This window comes from Adiantum capillus-veneris, chromosome 20 (assembly GCF_014529385.1).
Source record: "Adiantum capillus-veneris isolate H3 chromosome 20, ASM1452938v2, whole genome shotgun sequence".
In the NCBI taxonomy this organism is placed as follows: Eukaryota; Viridiplantae; Streptophyta; class Polypodiopsida; order Polypodiales; family Pteridaceae; genus Adiantum; species Adiantum capillus-veneris.
In genome coordinates, this window is record NC_140950.1 from 7108474 (window position 1) to 7124120 (window position 15647).

General features: G+C 42.6%; 1 protein-coding gene across 3 annotated transcripts in view; it reads right to left on the reverse strand.

Moving 5' to 3' along the window:
* LOC147432044 (uncharacterized) overlaps positions 1 to 4973 on the reverse strand; it is a 30836-nt gene extending 25863 nt beyond the window's left edge. Inside the window, exons 1-2 of one of the 3 annotated variants that reach the window (XM_086491854.1) lie at positions 4753 to 4971; positions 4287 to 4628 (exon numbers count right to left, since the gene is read on the reverse strand). In XM_086491854.1, the coding sequence (XP_086347980.1) occupies positions 4762 to 4929 (168 nt within the window). In that variant the 5' untranslated portion in view covers positions 4930 to 4971 and the 3' untranslated portion in view covers positions 4287 to 4628; positions 4753 to 4761. Of the gene's footprint in view, positions 1 to 4286; positions 4629 to 4752 lie in introns of those variants that run through there. The other 2 variants (XM_086491856.1, XM_086491855.1) reach the window with 2 other exon arrangements.
* Between the last annotated feature and the right edge of the window lie 10674 nt (positions 4974 to 15647).

Consider the following 15647-nt stretch of genomic DNA (forward strand, 5'->3'; position numbering starts at 1 on the left):
AGCTACTACTCCAAAGTAGGCACCGCAGAGGGTCATAACCTCACCGTACAGGTGCAAATTCAACGCTGTGTATGCGCAAAAAATTGATTGTTTTTCAACCATACAGACGCCAGAACTCTTGGGGATCGTGCCCCACTAGCAAAGGACAGCTAGGGGACTGTTTTGGGCTGAAAACAGGGCAAAAATCAGTAAATACAGCGTGCTGAATTTACTCTTTTTGGGCAGGAATCAAAGGGTTTATGCTAGTGGAAGAGAGTTCCAGCAGGGGAATTGGTTTCGCGCAAGTTTTGGGGCTGTTATGCTGCCGAAATTTGGCCAAAAGAGGTGGTATCTATCTCGATACAGATAAAGGATTCCCAAGACTCCCTCCTAAAGAATAAAGAAATACCGAAAGGGGCGCCAATTTTGGGGCCTACAGGTTGTCGGCGTCTGCTCGGAGCATTCTAGCTTCCGAGCCGTGTGTGTGATTAAGTGTTAATTCTTGTCGCAGGTTTCCTTTGCAAAGTGCTCTATGTGTGTCTAAAGTAAAGAATTTCAGGTGAAAACCTACGCCTACCGCCCCACGGGCCGGTTTCAAGGTTTCGTTGCCGGGATATAAATCACTTTTTCATCAAGAAGTGAGCCTCGGTTATTTTGGGTAAAGACACAGAGTACAGGAACGCAAGATTACACTATGGCCAACAAAGGAAAGGGCATTATGGAAGAGGGTTCCTCTTCACAGGACAGACATGAAATTCCGCATGTACACCCTGCTAAAAAGTGGTCGAATTAGGGCTGATTTTCTGCTGCGTTTTTGGGGTTTGCAAGTATGAACCAAGATGAGATAGGGAGAGGTCTCACGGCGGTAGATTGGCCACTAGATCTCCTACGGGAGTGACGTGGGTCTGCCAGGTGACACGCTGCTTGCCGATTCTCTGAGGCGATTGCTTGGATTCTTTGACGCATCGGTAAATCATCTTGAAATTTGAGCTTACTTGGTCCTGGGTGGTACGTCAGTGTTGCGGAATTAAGCTCGTTTGCAGAGGCAAGAGCCTCTTTTACAGGTAAAAAGTTAAGGGATAGGTTGCAAGATGCTATGTGGTGAAGTTCAAGAACTACCCGCCTATGGATGCAAAGTGGATGGGAAGAGTATGAGCTGTCAGAGTCACCAAATGTATTGTAGCTTTACCTTGAAGCCTTTGGGTTACGACCTACCTATGCCCCAACCTAACGTGTGCAAAGGAGAGGTAATGATAGAGCTAGCACATCAAATGTACTCATGGATTCAATGCAACAGCAGTGTACAGTTTGACAAAAGTATGAAGGTCTCATTAAGTCATTTGTACATATGTTTTGACAGTCTTTCTTGCGGATACATGCGATGATAAAAGGGTGCTTACCACACAAGATCATCTATGGCATGTATTTATGGTATGCAATCGAGGACGTTTGTGATTTCAAGAGGGGGGTATGTCACGAGGACGTGGCAACTGCTAACCTTAGTTGTTGGTTTCTTTCCAATAATTTTTGTTTAATTTTTGAGACCCTCTTTTTGAAGTTGCAAATGGTCGGACATTGTATGGCCAATGTGAACAGTAGTTTCACCCGCAGATGGATAGTGGTCGGCACTGGAATTTGTACAGCAAGAGGATGTCTAGGCTCAGAGCAAGATCATGTAGGTCCCCCCGTCGCACTTAGCAAGTTGGTGGATACTAGGAAGTGAACTCAATAAAGGCATAAAGTCAAGGTGGGATCACCAACAGAAAGTATCCAACAATTAGGCCATATTGCACTTTTGGATGCGGTCCCAATGAGGATAGATGGTTAGATGACCAGTGGGAGCCCAACGGAAACATCTCCTAAAAATTAGGAAACTGCTATTTTGGGCCGTGAAATGTGTTCGCGTCATTACCTTCGATATGACGCGGGGGACATTTTATTACTCTGCTGCAAAGTCAACTGATGCACCAGTTGAGAGATTTTTAAGCAGGAAGCCCAACGCGGGGAAATTGCATGTATGAGTGCCAAGTGGCACTTTTTGGTCAATTTACCAAGTTTGGGAGAAGAGAATCCGTAACTGACTATCTGGAGCAGTTTTGGAGGCTGATAACTGTGATTTTCAACCATTTCTCTCCATTTTTGAGCTTCCCATGACTTCACCTAAGACTAAGGAGCTCATTTTCAACATTGGAAGGCATCAGATGCGTGTTTACGGGGCTGTTTTGCTGCGTTTTCAACGATACGCAAGTTTTGGCAGCCATGGAAATCTTCCCCTTTTTGCATCTATTTATTCACAGATGCATTACATGTCAAGGACAGAAGAGGGGACGCTCAATATGCTGGGGGATGCTTCATTGAGAGCCTGTCACAGGTTAAGAGCTATGGAGTGCTTCCTTTCCATTCTATGTACAGTGTGATGCCAGGAGTGATGCCCTGCACGCTACACACTGCTCTCTCTCTCCCCTACGTGCAGTTATGTGATGTCCCACAAGAGGGCTCTTCATTTGACTGATGTACAGCTGTGTGGGTTCATGCTTTTGTGCCGAGGCAAGAGCCTCCTTGAGCAGGAACAGGGGTAGCTAGCTGCTACTCCAAAGTAGGCACCGCAAAGGGTCATAACCTCACCGTACAGGTCCAAATCCAACGCTGTGTATGCGCAGAAAATTGATTGTTTTTCAGCCATACAGACGCCAGAACTCTTGGGAATCGTGCCCCACTGGCAAAGGACAGCTAGGGGACTGTTTGGGGCTGAATACAGCGTGCTGAATTTACTGTTTTTGGGCAGGAATCAGAGGGTTTACGCCAGTGGAAGAGAGTTCCAGCAGGGGAATTGGTTTCGCGCAAGTGTTGGGGCTGTTATGCTGTCGAAATTTGGCCAAAACAGGTGGTATCTATCTCGATACAGATAAAGGATTCCCAGGACTCTTCTTTGTAATTTACCCTCCTAAAGAATAAAGAAATACCGAAAGAGGCGTCAATTTTGGGGCCTACAGGTTGTCGACATCTGCTCGGAGCATTCTAGCTTCCGAGCCGTGTGTGTGATTAAGTGTTAATTCCCGTCGTAGGTTTCCTTTGCAAAGTGCTCTGTGTGTGTGTCTAAAGTAAAGAATTTCGGGTGAAAGCCTACGCCTACCGCCCCACGGGCCGGTTTCAGTTATGCTGCCAAAATTAGGCTAGAATAGGTCATTTTCAGCCCGATAAAAGCCGTAGGAATTTGCAGGTTTTCTTCCAAGTTTAATAGGAATAAAGAAATACCAAAAGGGACGCCAATCTTTGGGGCCTACAGGGTGTCGCTGTCTACTTGGAAGCTAGAGGCTGCCAAGCCATGTTTTTGTTTGAAGTGTTGATTCCAGTCACAAGATTATTCGTGAAGTTTCTCTTTGTCGTAAAGTTTCAATGAAATTCAGTGAAAAGATCGGGTGAAAGCTAAAGTCTTACCGCCCTATGGGCCCATTTCACTATACGTATCAATAAAGAAAGAAGTACCGAAAGGGGCGCCAGACTTTGGGGCCAATGCATTTGGAAGCAAAACACTCTCTCTCTCTCTCTCTCTCTCTCTCTCTCTCTCTCTCTCTCTCTCTCTCTCTCTCTCTCTCTCTCTCTCTCTCGCACTTTCTATTCATGTGTTGCTATTGAATTCTCGCTTGGATGTCCGATCCGGTTACATAAACTCTGGTGGTTTTCGGCATGCGATCATGGCATGTGAAGTGAACATGATTATTATTTTTGCACTCAACAAGATCCATCCTGCACTTAGGACGCGAAAAAGCCTCACAAGCACATAAAACAAACATAATGAATGAACATCAAGCTCGCCTCCCAATCATGAAGCCAATCCAAACCCACCCTCAAGCTTGGGATCTAAGCCTTCACAACAAGAGTTGACATCGCATACCACCAGTCCCCACCATCTTCACGAAGAGAAGCTCCAAGAAAGTCCAAGTGTGGCGATCACGCAATGAATGCCCACAAATGAGCCAAGAAACCTATTTATAGGACTTCTTGACCGCCCTTCTTAACTCCATTCAACTAAGTTGTAGCTCAAAATTCACCCATGTTTACCACTAGTTGACTAGGAGTCTACCCAAAATATGTACCATACAACCTACCTCACTCGCCATTAGAATGTGCACAGAATTATTTCTAGCTTGATTCAACATCAATAGTTTACCTTACACTCATAAAAATTGAGCAGTATAAACCTCTTTGCGATCTTAAGTTAGCTTCCACCACTGAATATGATAGCACTGTGTCACAATTCACCTCCAATCACAAAAATTTTGTGCACATAATATGGCCAAAACATGACTCAAAAATAAACCTCTTATGTTAGCTAGTACCAAGCACAACTTTTCCCAGTGCATTTTCCTGTCAACAGGTTGGATAAAAAGGAACCTTGGGGAACAATAAAACAAACACACATCTATTTTTCAAGCACTGCAATAACATGGCCTGGGACCACCAAGTTCTACCATGTATCATAGCACTGCAATGGTGAAGCTCATTAACGCTCGCAGCTAATTGACAATATGCCTAACTTTGCTTAAAAATTCTCAGGCTTAATCTGGTTACACTGCTCGTAGAGTTATCATTCAGATCATCTGGCAACCTTTCCACACAGCAGCATGGCGCATAACAGGTCGTTTGAGCTAGCAAACAAAAAGGCATAGGGATCCGTATGAAGTGTTAGACTCATATAGAGCTCCTTGAAGCCTTGAAAGGATTTTGGTACGAGCAGAACTGTGCGGCAGTAGGCAGACTGGTTTGGTTTACCTGGGGGGGTCAATCATCCTCGCGGGGAGGCGGAGGCTTCTTGCGGTAGTTCTCCTCGTAGATGCGCGCGATGAGCATCGCAGTTCTGAAAAGCTTTCCGACATCGGGCACGTTGTAATTCTGCGCGATGTAGACGCCATACACACCGCCTGCGCAGAACGCTAAAGCACCTCGCATCCTCGTCGCCAACAACAAAAATTACCCCCTCTAATTTGTGGAAATTCCCAAACTACCCTTCAAATTTCAAAAATTCCCAAAGGACCTTTTTATCTATTTTGGTTGGATTGTTCGAGATTTTCTAATCTTTATTCCTTTTTGACAGTTGAGATCCGCTTTAAAGTGCTCAGCATGAATTTGTCACATATTACCTCGCAAAAAAGGCAATTTGTCTAACAATAATGAAGAAATTCATCTCCAAAGCCTACATGACCAACTCAAATTCTAGTTTTAGCATCATATATTGTTAGACAATCATTCTTCTTATGAAAAGCTACAAATTTTTTTATCTTTGGAGATATTTAATCTCACACCTATGGGTATTTTAGGAACTTTGGAAAAAATTGAAGGGCATTTTGGAAATTTGTGACAAAATATGGGGGTATTTTGGGAATTTCCACATATTAGAGGGGTATTTTGGTAATTTTCCCTTGTTTTTAACTAATTTGCCGGGAGATGAGGGGATTAACGGCCCTCCAAGCCGAGACTTGAACCTGGAACCTAGGGGACGGGATCCAATGTTCTCAAGCGCATGAGCTGACCACTTTAATCGCAAGGTGAGAGGATCAACGGTCCTACGAGTCGGGACTTGAGCCCAAAACCCTACGGGTCAATGTTCTCAAACGTGTGAGCTAACCACTTCACCCGTGCGCACATCATGTACACGTGCTCGTTCTTGTAAGCACATATTCTGAGTAAACGTGAGTTGCCCATGTCCAGGTTTATTTCTTAATTTATGGTCGGGATTGTCCAATGTTCCGCGAGTGGACTTTAGCGTTGTGGATCTCCTCACCCCACTTCATTAAATGTCATGTGTTATTTAGTTGTGAGGCCTACCATACCAGGCTATAGCATTTGCATGGAAAATCGTCCATTTCATTCGAGTTTGTTGATTGGGTGGGACATATCTTTGGCGGTTGGCCGATCTCTCTCTCTCTCTCTCTCTCTCTCTCTCTCTCTCTCTCTCTCTCTCTCTCTCTCTCTCTCTCTCTCTCTCTCTCACACACACACACACACACACACACACACACACACACACACACACACACACACACACATGCACACGACAACCTGCTCGTTCTTGTCAAGCTCTCTAAGTTCTGTGAATCTGGCTACAATCTTGTGCACTGTGAAGGCGTGTGTGCTCTGTATGGAGTGTTCAAGGCATTTTTGCATGGGACCATCCTTCCAAGATCTTTCTATAACCGTGGGCTTCTTGAATATGTTATGGCTGCCATTGCAAATGTTGTTGCTCTGTTGAATGTCAGATTGGTTTGAACTCCATTTGATGTGATCAACGAGCACCTTATATTTCAAAATAAACAGAGAGGCTTCACTTTCAACCCTCACACTCACTTCTCATCATATTCCAAAGGTGAGTATGATGCATTTTGAACACTTCCTTGCATGGATGGCGTCAAAGGCTTGTTATTATCTGTGTCATTCAGAATTAGCTTGGCCATCCATCGGGGGGTTTCGTTCATCTTCTCCATGGCTACTCAAAACATGTAATTGTAGTATGGTTGTCCATTGATGACTTGTGTTTGTCATAAAAACTAATATCTAATTCTCTCAAATGATTTTCTCATGTTAAACTGATCATTTAATATGGGGAAGTACCAGGGGAGTAAAAGCTAGAATATTGGTAAGGCTATCAGACCTATCTCTGCAGGGATGCAAAGGAGGGAAAATAGAGATCCAAAGGGGGACAGTGTGCAAAAGAGCAATGTGTTTCAATGGGGCTTAAAAGACCTAAGGTTCAGCTCCATTAAGATTCCATAGGCTAAAGTTCCAAAAATTAACTCAATTGTCCAAAGGCCAAAGTAGGGGAAATTGGATGGTCATGGGAAGACTAAAAAGTCTTCCCACATCCCTAGGAAGGAGGGGGCGAGTCCTTTTAGTAGGGGATGAGAGAGAGAAACACACACACACACACACACACACACACTCCAAAGCTCCCCCTTTACACAAAGGGAATACTGAACACATGTCAGGCTCCTAGGCCAGTTGCCCCCAAGCTCCCCTCAAATCCTATTGGATGGCCATAGAGGTGGACCAAGGAGAATTAGGCTACAGTAAAGTTAGTCTAATCGATTTAAAAAATGCTTGATAAAAGCACCAATAGAAATTAAGATCCCTAGAAGACTACTGGACAATCTACCAAGGGGTCCAATGAGCATTCAACAACCCAATGGCTCGCCAGAAGACTAAGAGGTCCAATGAGAGTTTAATTGAATTATTTAATTACCTAAAGCTCTCGCAAAAGGGGAAAGGGGAACACTTGTCAAAAGGCTATCAATTATGCTTCTAATTTGTGATTGGCTAAGCTTTACAAGAGCCAATGGGAGGCCACCATGAACAATTAGCAAGGGGGGTCGACCAAGAAGAGAGAGAGGGCTGCATTTTACTCTAACACGATGCTACACACACACACACACACACACACACACACACACAACTCATATGTGCAAGAAGAATTCCATCTCCTTCTCCAAGCATTGAGAAGTAGAGGCCTACACCAACAACTCTTGGCTATGGAATGCAAATCCAACCAAGAGCCAAGCTTCAATGGCATGCTCGTCTCCTCTACCATGCTTATTACTAAGCTAAGCTATGCTATTAGAGTGATTATGTGAGGAGAATACTTCTTTCTTGTAAGATACACCTTCTTCCTCTCAATCTTTTCTCGTTCCCTGCTAGCTCTCACCATTTTTGAAGGTGTGTGAGGTCTTGGGACTGAGGCTAGGGACAGTAGGTGTGTTTTTCAAGCATAATTTGGTGCATGAAGCTTCCATCTTCATTGCACCAACGAGTTTTGTCAAGGAACACAAGAATTGTATTGTACAAAAGTCTCCTTTGATGGGAGAAGCTATAAAACAAAGCCTTTATGGAGGGGGGACGAGCTCCATGTAAATTCGGTCCTCAACTGTTGTCAATTGTTCTATTTCTCTCTCTTTTCAAGTATTGTCAATGCCAAATTAGCTAGGTGGAAATTGCTATGTTGCTTTCTCAAATTAAGTACTCTCTCTATGCTCATTAGGAACTTATTCTTAATGAAATGCTCACTATGTTGTCAATTTCCGCTACACACAAGTTACTAGTGCATTAAATGTTACATTGGTATCAGAGCTATTGGTTTCTCTTTTCTTGCTCAAGAAGAGAGTCCTCAAGCTTGCTACAAATGGTTGGTGTTATTAATTGCAAAAGCGTAAGTAGAATAGGGATTTTTCATCCTTGAAGCACGCCTGCTTTATACAGTTAACGGGGATACCGTCAAGAGCTATGGTCTTAATAATGGAGTCCTACAGGGCTTGCCTATGGCTTAACCATTATTGAGCTATTAGAAGATTGACAGAAACCGGTGTTGTCTTGGCTCTATTGAACCCTCTCTTCTATTCCTTGCAATTAATAATATTCGATCCACGGGTATAGATGCTTGAGTGCTTATCTTTGAAGGTAAAGAGGAGTAGCAACTAGGGCTTGAAGTGCCAAAGTACAAGTAAAAATTTACACGTAAAATTTGCTAGTATGGTTGACAAGGGAAAAGAGATTGAAATGAATGTTGATAGCTTTGCTTTTGCTAATGAAAGAGCAACTAATGATGACCCTATGCTTGTAAACTATCTTGTTTCTAGGCTTCAACAAGTCCCGGGCAATCCATCCCTCCAAGACGAAGTGCTACAGTAATTGCGCACCCTTGGTATTCTCCAAACTCCCCACCAAGAAGAGAGAGTACCTAGGAAATCTCCTTGTGAGAGGACTCTCTCCAATAAGGAAAGAAGAGGAGGATCCATACAAAGGGCTAAAAAATCTACTACTCTTTGACGCATCTCCTTCCCAAAGGAGAACCCAAATTTCAACGGTAGAGCCCCCACCGAAAGAACGAGAAAGAATTGAGTCTCCTGCCACCTCGGCGGAGATGGCTCCACGAAGACGGCGGGCAAAACGCTCTCCAACACCCCCTAAATGGAGAAGGCCATCGCATAGTTCTCTACACCATAATTCAAAGAGGGAAGAAAGAAAACAAGAGAAGAAAAAGGTGAGAAAGAGGTCACCCTCTTCTCCATCTTCCTCATCCTCTTTCTCTTTTGAAGAAAGTGATGGTGCAGACAAAGATGAACAAGGGAAGAAAAAGGCGAGAAAGAGGTCACTCTCTTCTCCATCCTCCTCATGCTCTTCCTCTTCTGAAGAAAGTGATGGTGCGGCTCTTGAACCACCTAAAAGAAGAGGCGATAGGAAATCCTATGCTGCCTGGAAGAGGTCGTCCAAGCTCAAAAAGTGTTGGGGTAAAGCCCCATGTGGCCGGTTAGGCCAGGTGCCTGCCCACTATACTTATTCATTATGTACATAATAGAATAAGGGGGCTCACATGTAGAGAGTGAGTTTTAGCCCCTGCAAACACAAGGTCTCCTCTCTTCTCCATTGCTGCACACACTCACACACTCTCTCGCTCGTGCACTTCAATTGGTGGCCGGTTAGGCCAGGTGCCCGCCCACTATACTTATTCATTATGTACATGATAGAATAAGGGGGTTCACATGTAGAGAGTGAGTTTTAGCCCCTCCAAACACAAGGTCTCCTCTTCTCCTCTCTTCTCCATTGATACACACACTCACACATGCTCTCGCTCGCGCACTTCAAAATATTCAAAGAGGGAGGACTGTGCTCACTGATGCAAGTGGACAAGCAATCGGTGGCGTTGTCTCAAGAAGGGAAACCAATAGCTTATGAATCTCGTAAGTTACGTATACATGAGTAAATTATTCTACACATGACTTAGAATTATTGGCCATCATGCATGCTCTTAAAGTATGGCAACATTATCTTCTTGGGAGGAGATTTGAACTACATACTGACTATAAAAGACCGAAGTGGATCTACACCCAACCTGACCTTAATATGAGGCAACGAAGATGGATGGAGTTGTTATGCCAATATGATTTTGGAATTGAATATAAATCTGGGAAGGAAAATCTTGTGGTCGATGCTTTGAGCAGGAAGAGTATTGTAGCGGCTGTCACAACCTCTACTACTTCTTTAATCGACCTTATTCGAGAAGGTATGACCGATGACACGTATTACTTAAGAATCCAGTACTTGATGAACCTAAATAATCGCACAGAGAAGTAGGAAAAGGAAAATCAAAGGCTTTCATGTTGAAGGAGATGACCTTTACTTTGGTAATCGTCTTTGTGTTCCAAATCAAGGTGGAATCAAACTTCAGATATTAGAGGAAGCTCATGATGTTACCTATAGCAGGACGCCCAGGATACAATAAGACTTACTCTACTGTAAGAAAGAGTTTCTTTTGGCTGAGACTAAAGTGTAATGTGTGGAACTATGTTACAAGATGTTTAACATGCCAGCGTATTAAAGCTGAACGAATTCGATACCCCTGTAAGCTTCAACCTATTGATGCTCCACAAATAAAATGGGAATGCATATCCATGGATTTCATTACAGGACTTCCTACATCTCTAGGATATGACTCTATTTTTGTGGTTGTTGATATGATTACAAAAATGACCCATTATTTCCAGTCAAGACAACATTTACGCTCAGGTCTTCATGAAAGGTGTTTTCATGTATCATGGTTTACCTCGACGGATAATCTCTGATCGTGGTGCGAAGTTCACCTTAAATTTTTGGAAAGCCTTATTCTCAGCTACAGGACCCAATTAGCCTTTAGTACTGCTTATCATCCTCAAATTCATGGGCAGACAGAAAGGGCAAATCAAATCATTGAAGACATGTTGAGAGCTTATTGTATGCATGAGTAGAGTAAATGGACTAGATATTTGTATTTGGTTGAATTTGCGTATAATTCATCATTCCAACACTCAATTGGAATGTCTCCTTTTCAAGCATTGTATGGACAAGAGTGTCTTACTCCACTCAAATGGACAAACCCTCTCATACGAGTTCAAGCATCCAAAGAAATGTTGGATGAAATGCAACTACAAACCAATCTTATACGGCAGGATATTAAGACTACTCAATATAGAGATAAGAGTTATGCTAATCCAAAACGATTTGCCAGACTTTTTGAAAAAGGCGATATGGTATTTTTGAGGGTGAAACCCAAGCATAGTTCTTTATCAATGGGCAAGTGTCAGATATTGTGGACCTTTGTAATCACAAAGCGTATTAATAATTAAGCTTACAGACTGTTGTTACCACCACGCATAAAGGTACATGATGTTTTTTTATGTCAGCTTACTCAAGAAGTATGTACCTGATCCACAACATATTCTTAATGATTCTCTATTATCTACATCTACTTGATGGGACTTTTGAAGTATATCTCGAAGCAATACTTTAGAGCAAAACCAAGCCTCTACGTAATCAGACCGTTATTGAACCTCGTTAAATGGTCAACGTATCCTCAAAAAGATGCCACTTGGGAACATGATGATGTAATGAGACTAAATTATCCGGACTTCATGTCAAGGTGAGGACACTTCGAGTTTTTCAAGTGTGGGAGGATGTAAGATCCCCAATTTTTGGGTCTCTTCTAAAAATAAGAAACATAGCTTTCAATATCTATTTTGCCAAATTCTGATTTAAGATGCTTGATTGACAGTGTTGGAGCTTCTAAAGTAAAAAGCATGGTCGTTTCCATGTTCCAGTAGGTTAGATGAACGTTTGGTTTAGTTTTGGAAAAATTAGTTTTTTTAGTGCTTTTTACTCTTTTAGGTGCTTTTTTGCGAAAAGCAAAGTCGGATCCTTAATTTACGTGCTCCAGGGAAGCTATGGTTCAATTTTGTAAAAATCTACTTTTTGAGTGCTTTTCACGCTATTTATAGCTTTTCATGATTTTTAGTGCTTTTTAGTTCTTATTCCAGTGGACGAGGGGAACCCGTGGTTTAATTTTAAGAAATTTTGCTTTTTTTGGTGTGCTTTTTACGCTATTTTTAGCTTTTCGTGCTTTTTGGTGTTTTTGAAAAGCAATGTGCTTTTTATGATGACCTAAATGTAAAAATATTAATTTTAGACTCCGTCGGATTTAAAAATGATACCCGGAGCAAAAACGAGACCAGACGGGATTTTTACGGGAAATATTTTTATTAAAAAGCAATACCGTAAATACAGTGGGACAATACGAAAAGTCATAATTATGTCAGGATATTACGAGGTGTCATAGTCTAGCTACGATTTCCATTAGTGGGCCAGATACTGCTCGGATGGTCAATTTTGCTGTATAAATTGAATGGTAAGTGGGAGAGTTGAACACCAAAAGCAAAGGCTTGTTTTTAGAAAAGACTGGAGTTTTTCCCAAAAGCTAGGGTCGATTCCAGGCAAGAAGGTAGCGCCATCTCTTAGCTTGGGGCACACTCCAGCCTGTTGCACTTGCCTATAACTTGCGAGTTAGTGCTCAGTTTTCAGTGTCGTTTGTTGCGTCTACTACCGCAAGGCTATACGTGTCTATTATATGGAGTGGTGCAAGCTCTTTATCACCATCTCCATAAGCTCTTCTCTCTCTTGATAAGAAGAAGAAGAAGAAGAAGAAGGACACTCTCTCTACTTGCTTATTATCTTCTCTCTCGTTTCACGGTGTACGCGCTCTCCGAAAGCTCTCGTGGCGGATACCTCTATGTAGATCTCATCACCGCTCTCTTGCTACAAAGCAAGAAGCCTTTCGACAGCGCCTAATCGATTCTAAAGCACGGTGAGAATCTCTAAACTCCATAGCCATCATCTCTCTCTCTCTCTCTCTCTCTCTCTCTCTCTCTCTCTCTCTCTCTCTATGTCATTTTTCTGCGTAGTCACCCTCTCGGTGATTTTTTTTTCGCATACGAATGCATGTATGGATCAACCGAGTACATACGAAGTTGCCCCATGATTATTTCATCATGTTTAGCATGTTGATTATGCACATAATGTGTTTATGATCACGTACGTGCATAAAAAGCACCGAGTTGATTTATGACGTCGTGAGTTGACCGAGTTGTTTTGATATATTTTATGGTTTGTTTGGTGAGTCGATTTCAATTATTAGATGGCCATAAACTTATGTGGGAGTATATGGTTAAACATCTCGAACAGCATAGTCAAATACGAATAAAGTGGCTTTCTTTTGGGGTTACCGTTTGTTGTGTGAGTACCATATGGGTGAAGTGATGTGATAGAGTGATAGTCTATATTATGGAGCTGAACTTGATGAATTGTTTTGAGGCCAAATACTTTCAATTGCATGCTTTGCATATGCCCAAAAATACCAAAAATTTATTTTTTGCATATGTGTGAAGTTATGGTTTATGGTTGACCTAAAGGTCGGAGCTGTTTTGCATCATGTTTATGGTGATGAATGTTATCATATGATGCATGGGAACTCATAGATTGATGTGGATGCTTCATATGCATGGTTGTGATTGCTTTCCACCTTCCTAGGTCAAAACTAGCTCCATGTGCTAGGGAGGTGAAGTGCATATGTGATGCATCAACTTTGCATGGTTGGATGTGGTCAAAATTGGATTTTTATATCATGATTAGTTACTGGTCAGACTCTTTTTATGCATGAAGTAATCACATCTTAAGGGTCACATATGTGTAGACTCTGATTGATTGCAGGGGGGGATGTGTCAAACTCCAAGAGTGGGAGTTGGTTTAGTGTGATTATGATTCATGGTCAAGGGCTGAGATTCCCTTGTGGATTATGTTTGATATTCTATGGTGTAAGCCGGTGTGGCTCATGGTTTTTTTTCTGGATATGGTTATGCTGCCAAGATTTTTGCAACCATGTTATGCTCTAAAGTGGTTATGCAGAATTGGTTGTGTCTCACCCAAGTTGGGTGAAGTGCTCGTTTGTGTGATGTGATTGGATTACGGTTTATGGTTTTCGAATTGAATCATGAAGTGATTTGGATGGTTTATGGCAGACATGTAAGGGTAGAGACCCTGTACAATCTAATTGCTTGGGGAAGATTGTTTATGCATCTGGGAAGTGCTATTATGATTGCACTCATGTGTTATGTTTCTCATGACAGCGTCACAACAAGACTAGGATCACCTACATCGCTCAGTCTTAGACTAAAGAGTCGATGACCTGGTGCTTTGCTGGATCAGAGATGTTGCATATGTCTTCTTCTTTTTGTTAGGCTCATCTATACGATTTGTGCGTCGGGGGTTGAATGACCTACACGGCTAACACGTCGTGGATTTTGCCTTGGCTTTGCCTAAACACCTGGTGTTGGGCATCAAAGAGGCGTGGCGCCTAAACTGGTATGGTTGGTGTTGATACCCTACCACTTAAAAAGCGTAGACTCAGTTTTGGTTCACATGTGTACTAAGTTCTCTCTCTCTCATTGTCTTGTTTTAGATGGATCTTCTTAATTGTCTAGATGAACTTCCGAGTGACTTTGCACAAAGAGTCTTTTTCATTTATGCGGTTGGATTCAGTTTCCATTGGGGAATTGAAGTGGTTTGAGTTTCAAAGGGGACTAGAGATTACCTTGTACCCAACACTTATGTAGCATGGGCGTTACATGTTGAAGCTCAACTTGAACATCAAACACAAGTGCCTGATAGGTTTATGACCAACCCACAGCTTTGGGTGAAGGAAAAGATCCAAGAAGGCGATGTTAAAGTGCAAGGATATGTTCTTTACCTTAACTTATGCTCTCTTTTGGACATACCAAGTCGTGAACTCATACTTAGTAAGAAGGCCCTTATGTTAAACCAAAGATATGGTTTTTGTGAGAAGGTCATAATCAGAGTGTGGAAAAAGTCAAATGGCAGCAACCAAGGGGGTGGTTATGGAGTGAGCTTTAGAGCGAGCTTTTTCCCCCCCCCCCACCATCCCCACCTCCCATTGCCGCCCCTTACCACCCATGACCACCTACACCCTAGCCCACCACCAGTGGTTGGTGGTGTTAGCTCACTACCACCATCTGCCACTCCTCCTCCTACCACCACCGCCCATTGCCGCCGGTTCTCCTCCCACTCTTCCCTCCATTGGGCTACTCAAGGACTCTCTCTCTCTCTCTCTCTCTCTTTATTTTGCAGATTTTGTCTCTCTTTCTCCCTCACTTGTCTCTCTCTCCCCCCTCCCTCCCCCCCCACACACACTCTCTCTCTTTCTCTCCCTCTCCTCTCTCTCTCTCTCTCTCTCTCTCTCTCTCTCTCTCTCTCTCTCTCTCTCTCTTGCATATCAAAAGACAACAATGAGAGAATTCACTTTGTGGAAAACTCAAAACAATATCATCATTTTCACAACTCAAGGTAACCCCATTACGCTCTAGCACGTTGATCATTTGTTGCCAAAATATCATCTGGGCTGTAGTGTCCTCTTCTTTCATCTCACATATGGAAATTGTCATTAATCTTGGACACTAAACACCAACACAAATCCACATTAACATTGACGTATGTGTCAATATGTGTTTAGTATTGAACCAAAAAAAAAACCTTGCCTCGGATCGTAAACATGTGCTGCCATGGTTGTCCCTCCTTCTACCCGTCGAACGTGATCAAAGCAAACCCACGCTCTTTTTAGATCTCCATTTCCATTTCTTCGCATTCTATTGACAAGATCTATGCCTAAGCTAGGACCGGTTGTCGACATATTGAATACAAAACATCTATCCTCCTCTCTATTAGATTGACCTAGAAAAAGCATGCCGTGGATAAACAAAAATGTCAAGCGTCTCTTTAAGTCAATTATCAGTGACTCCTCTCCA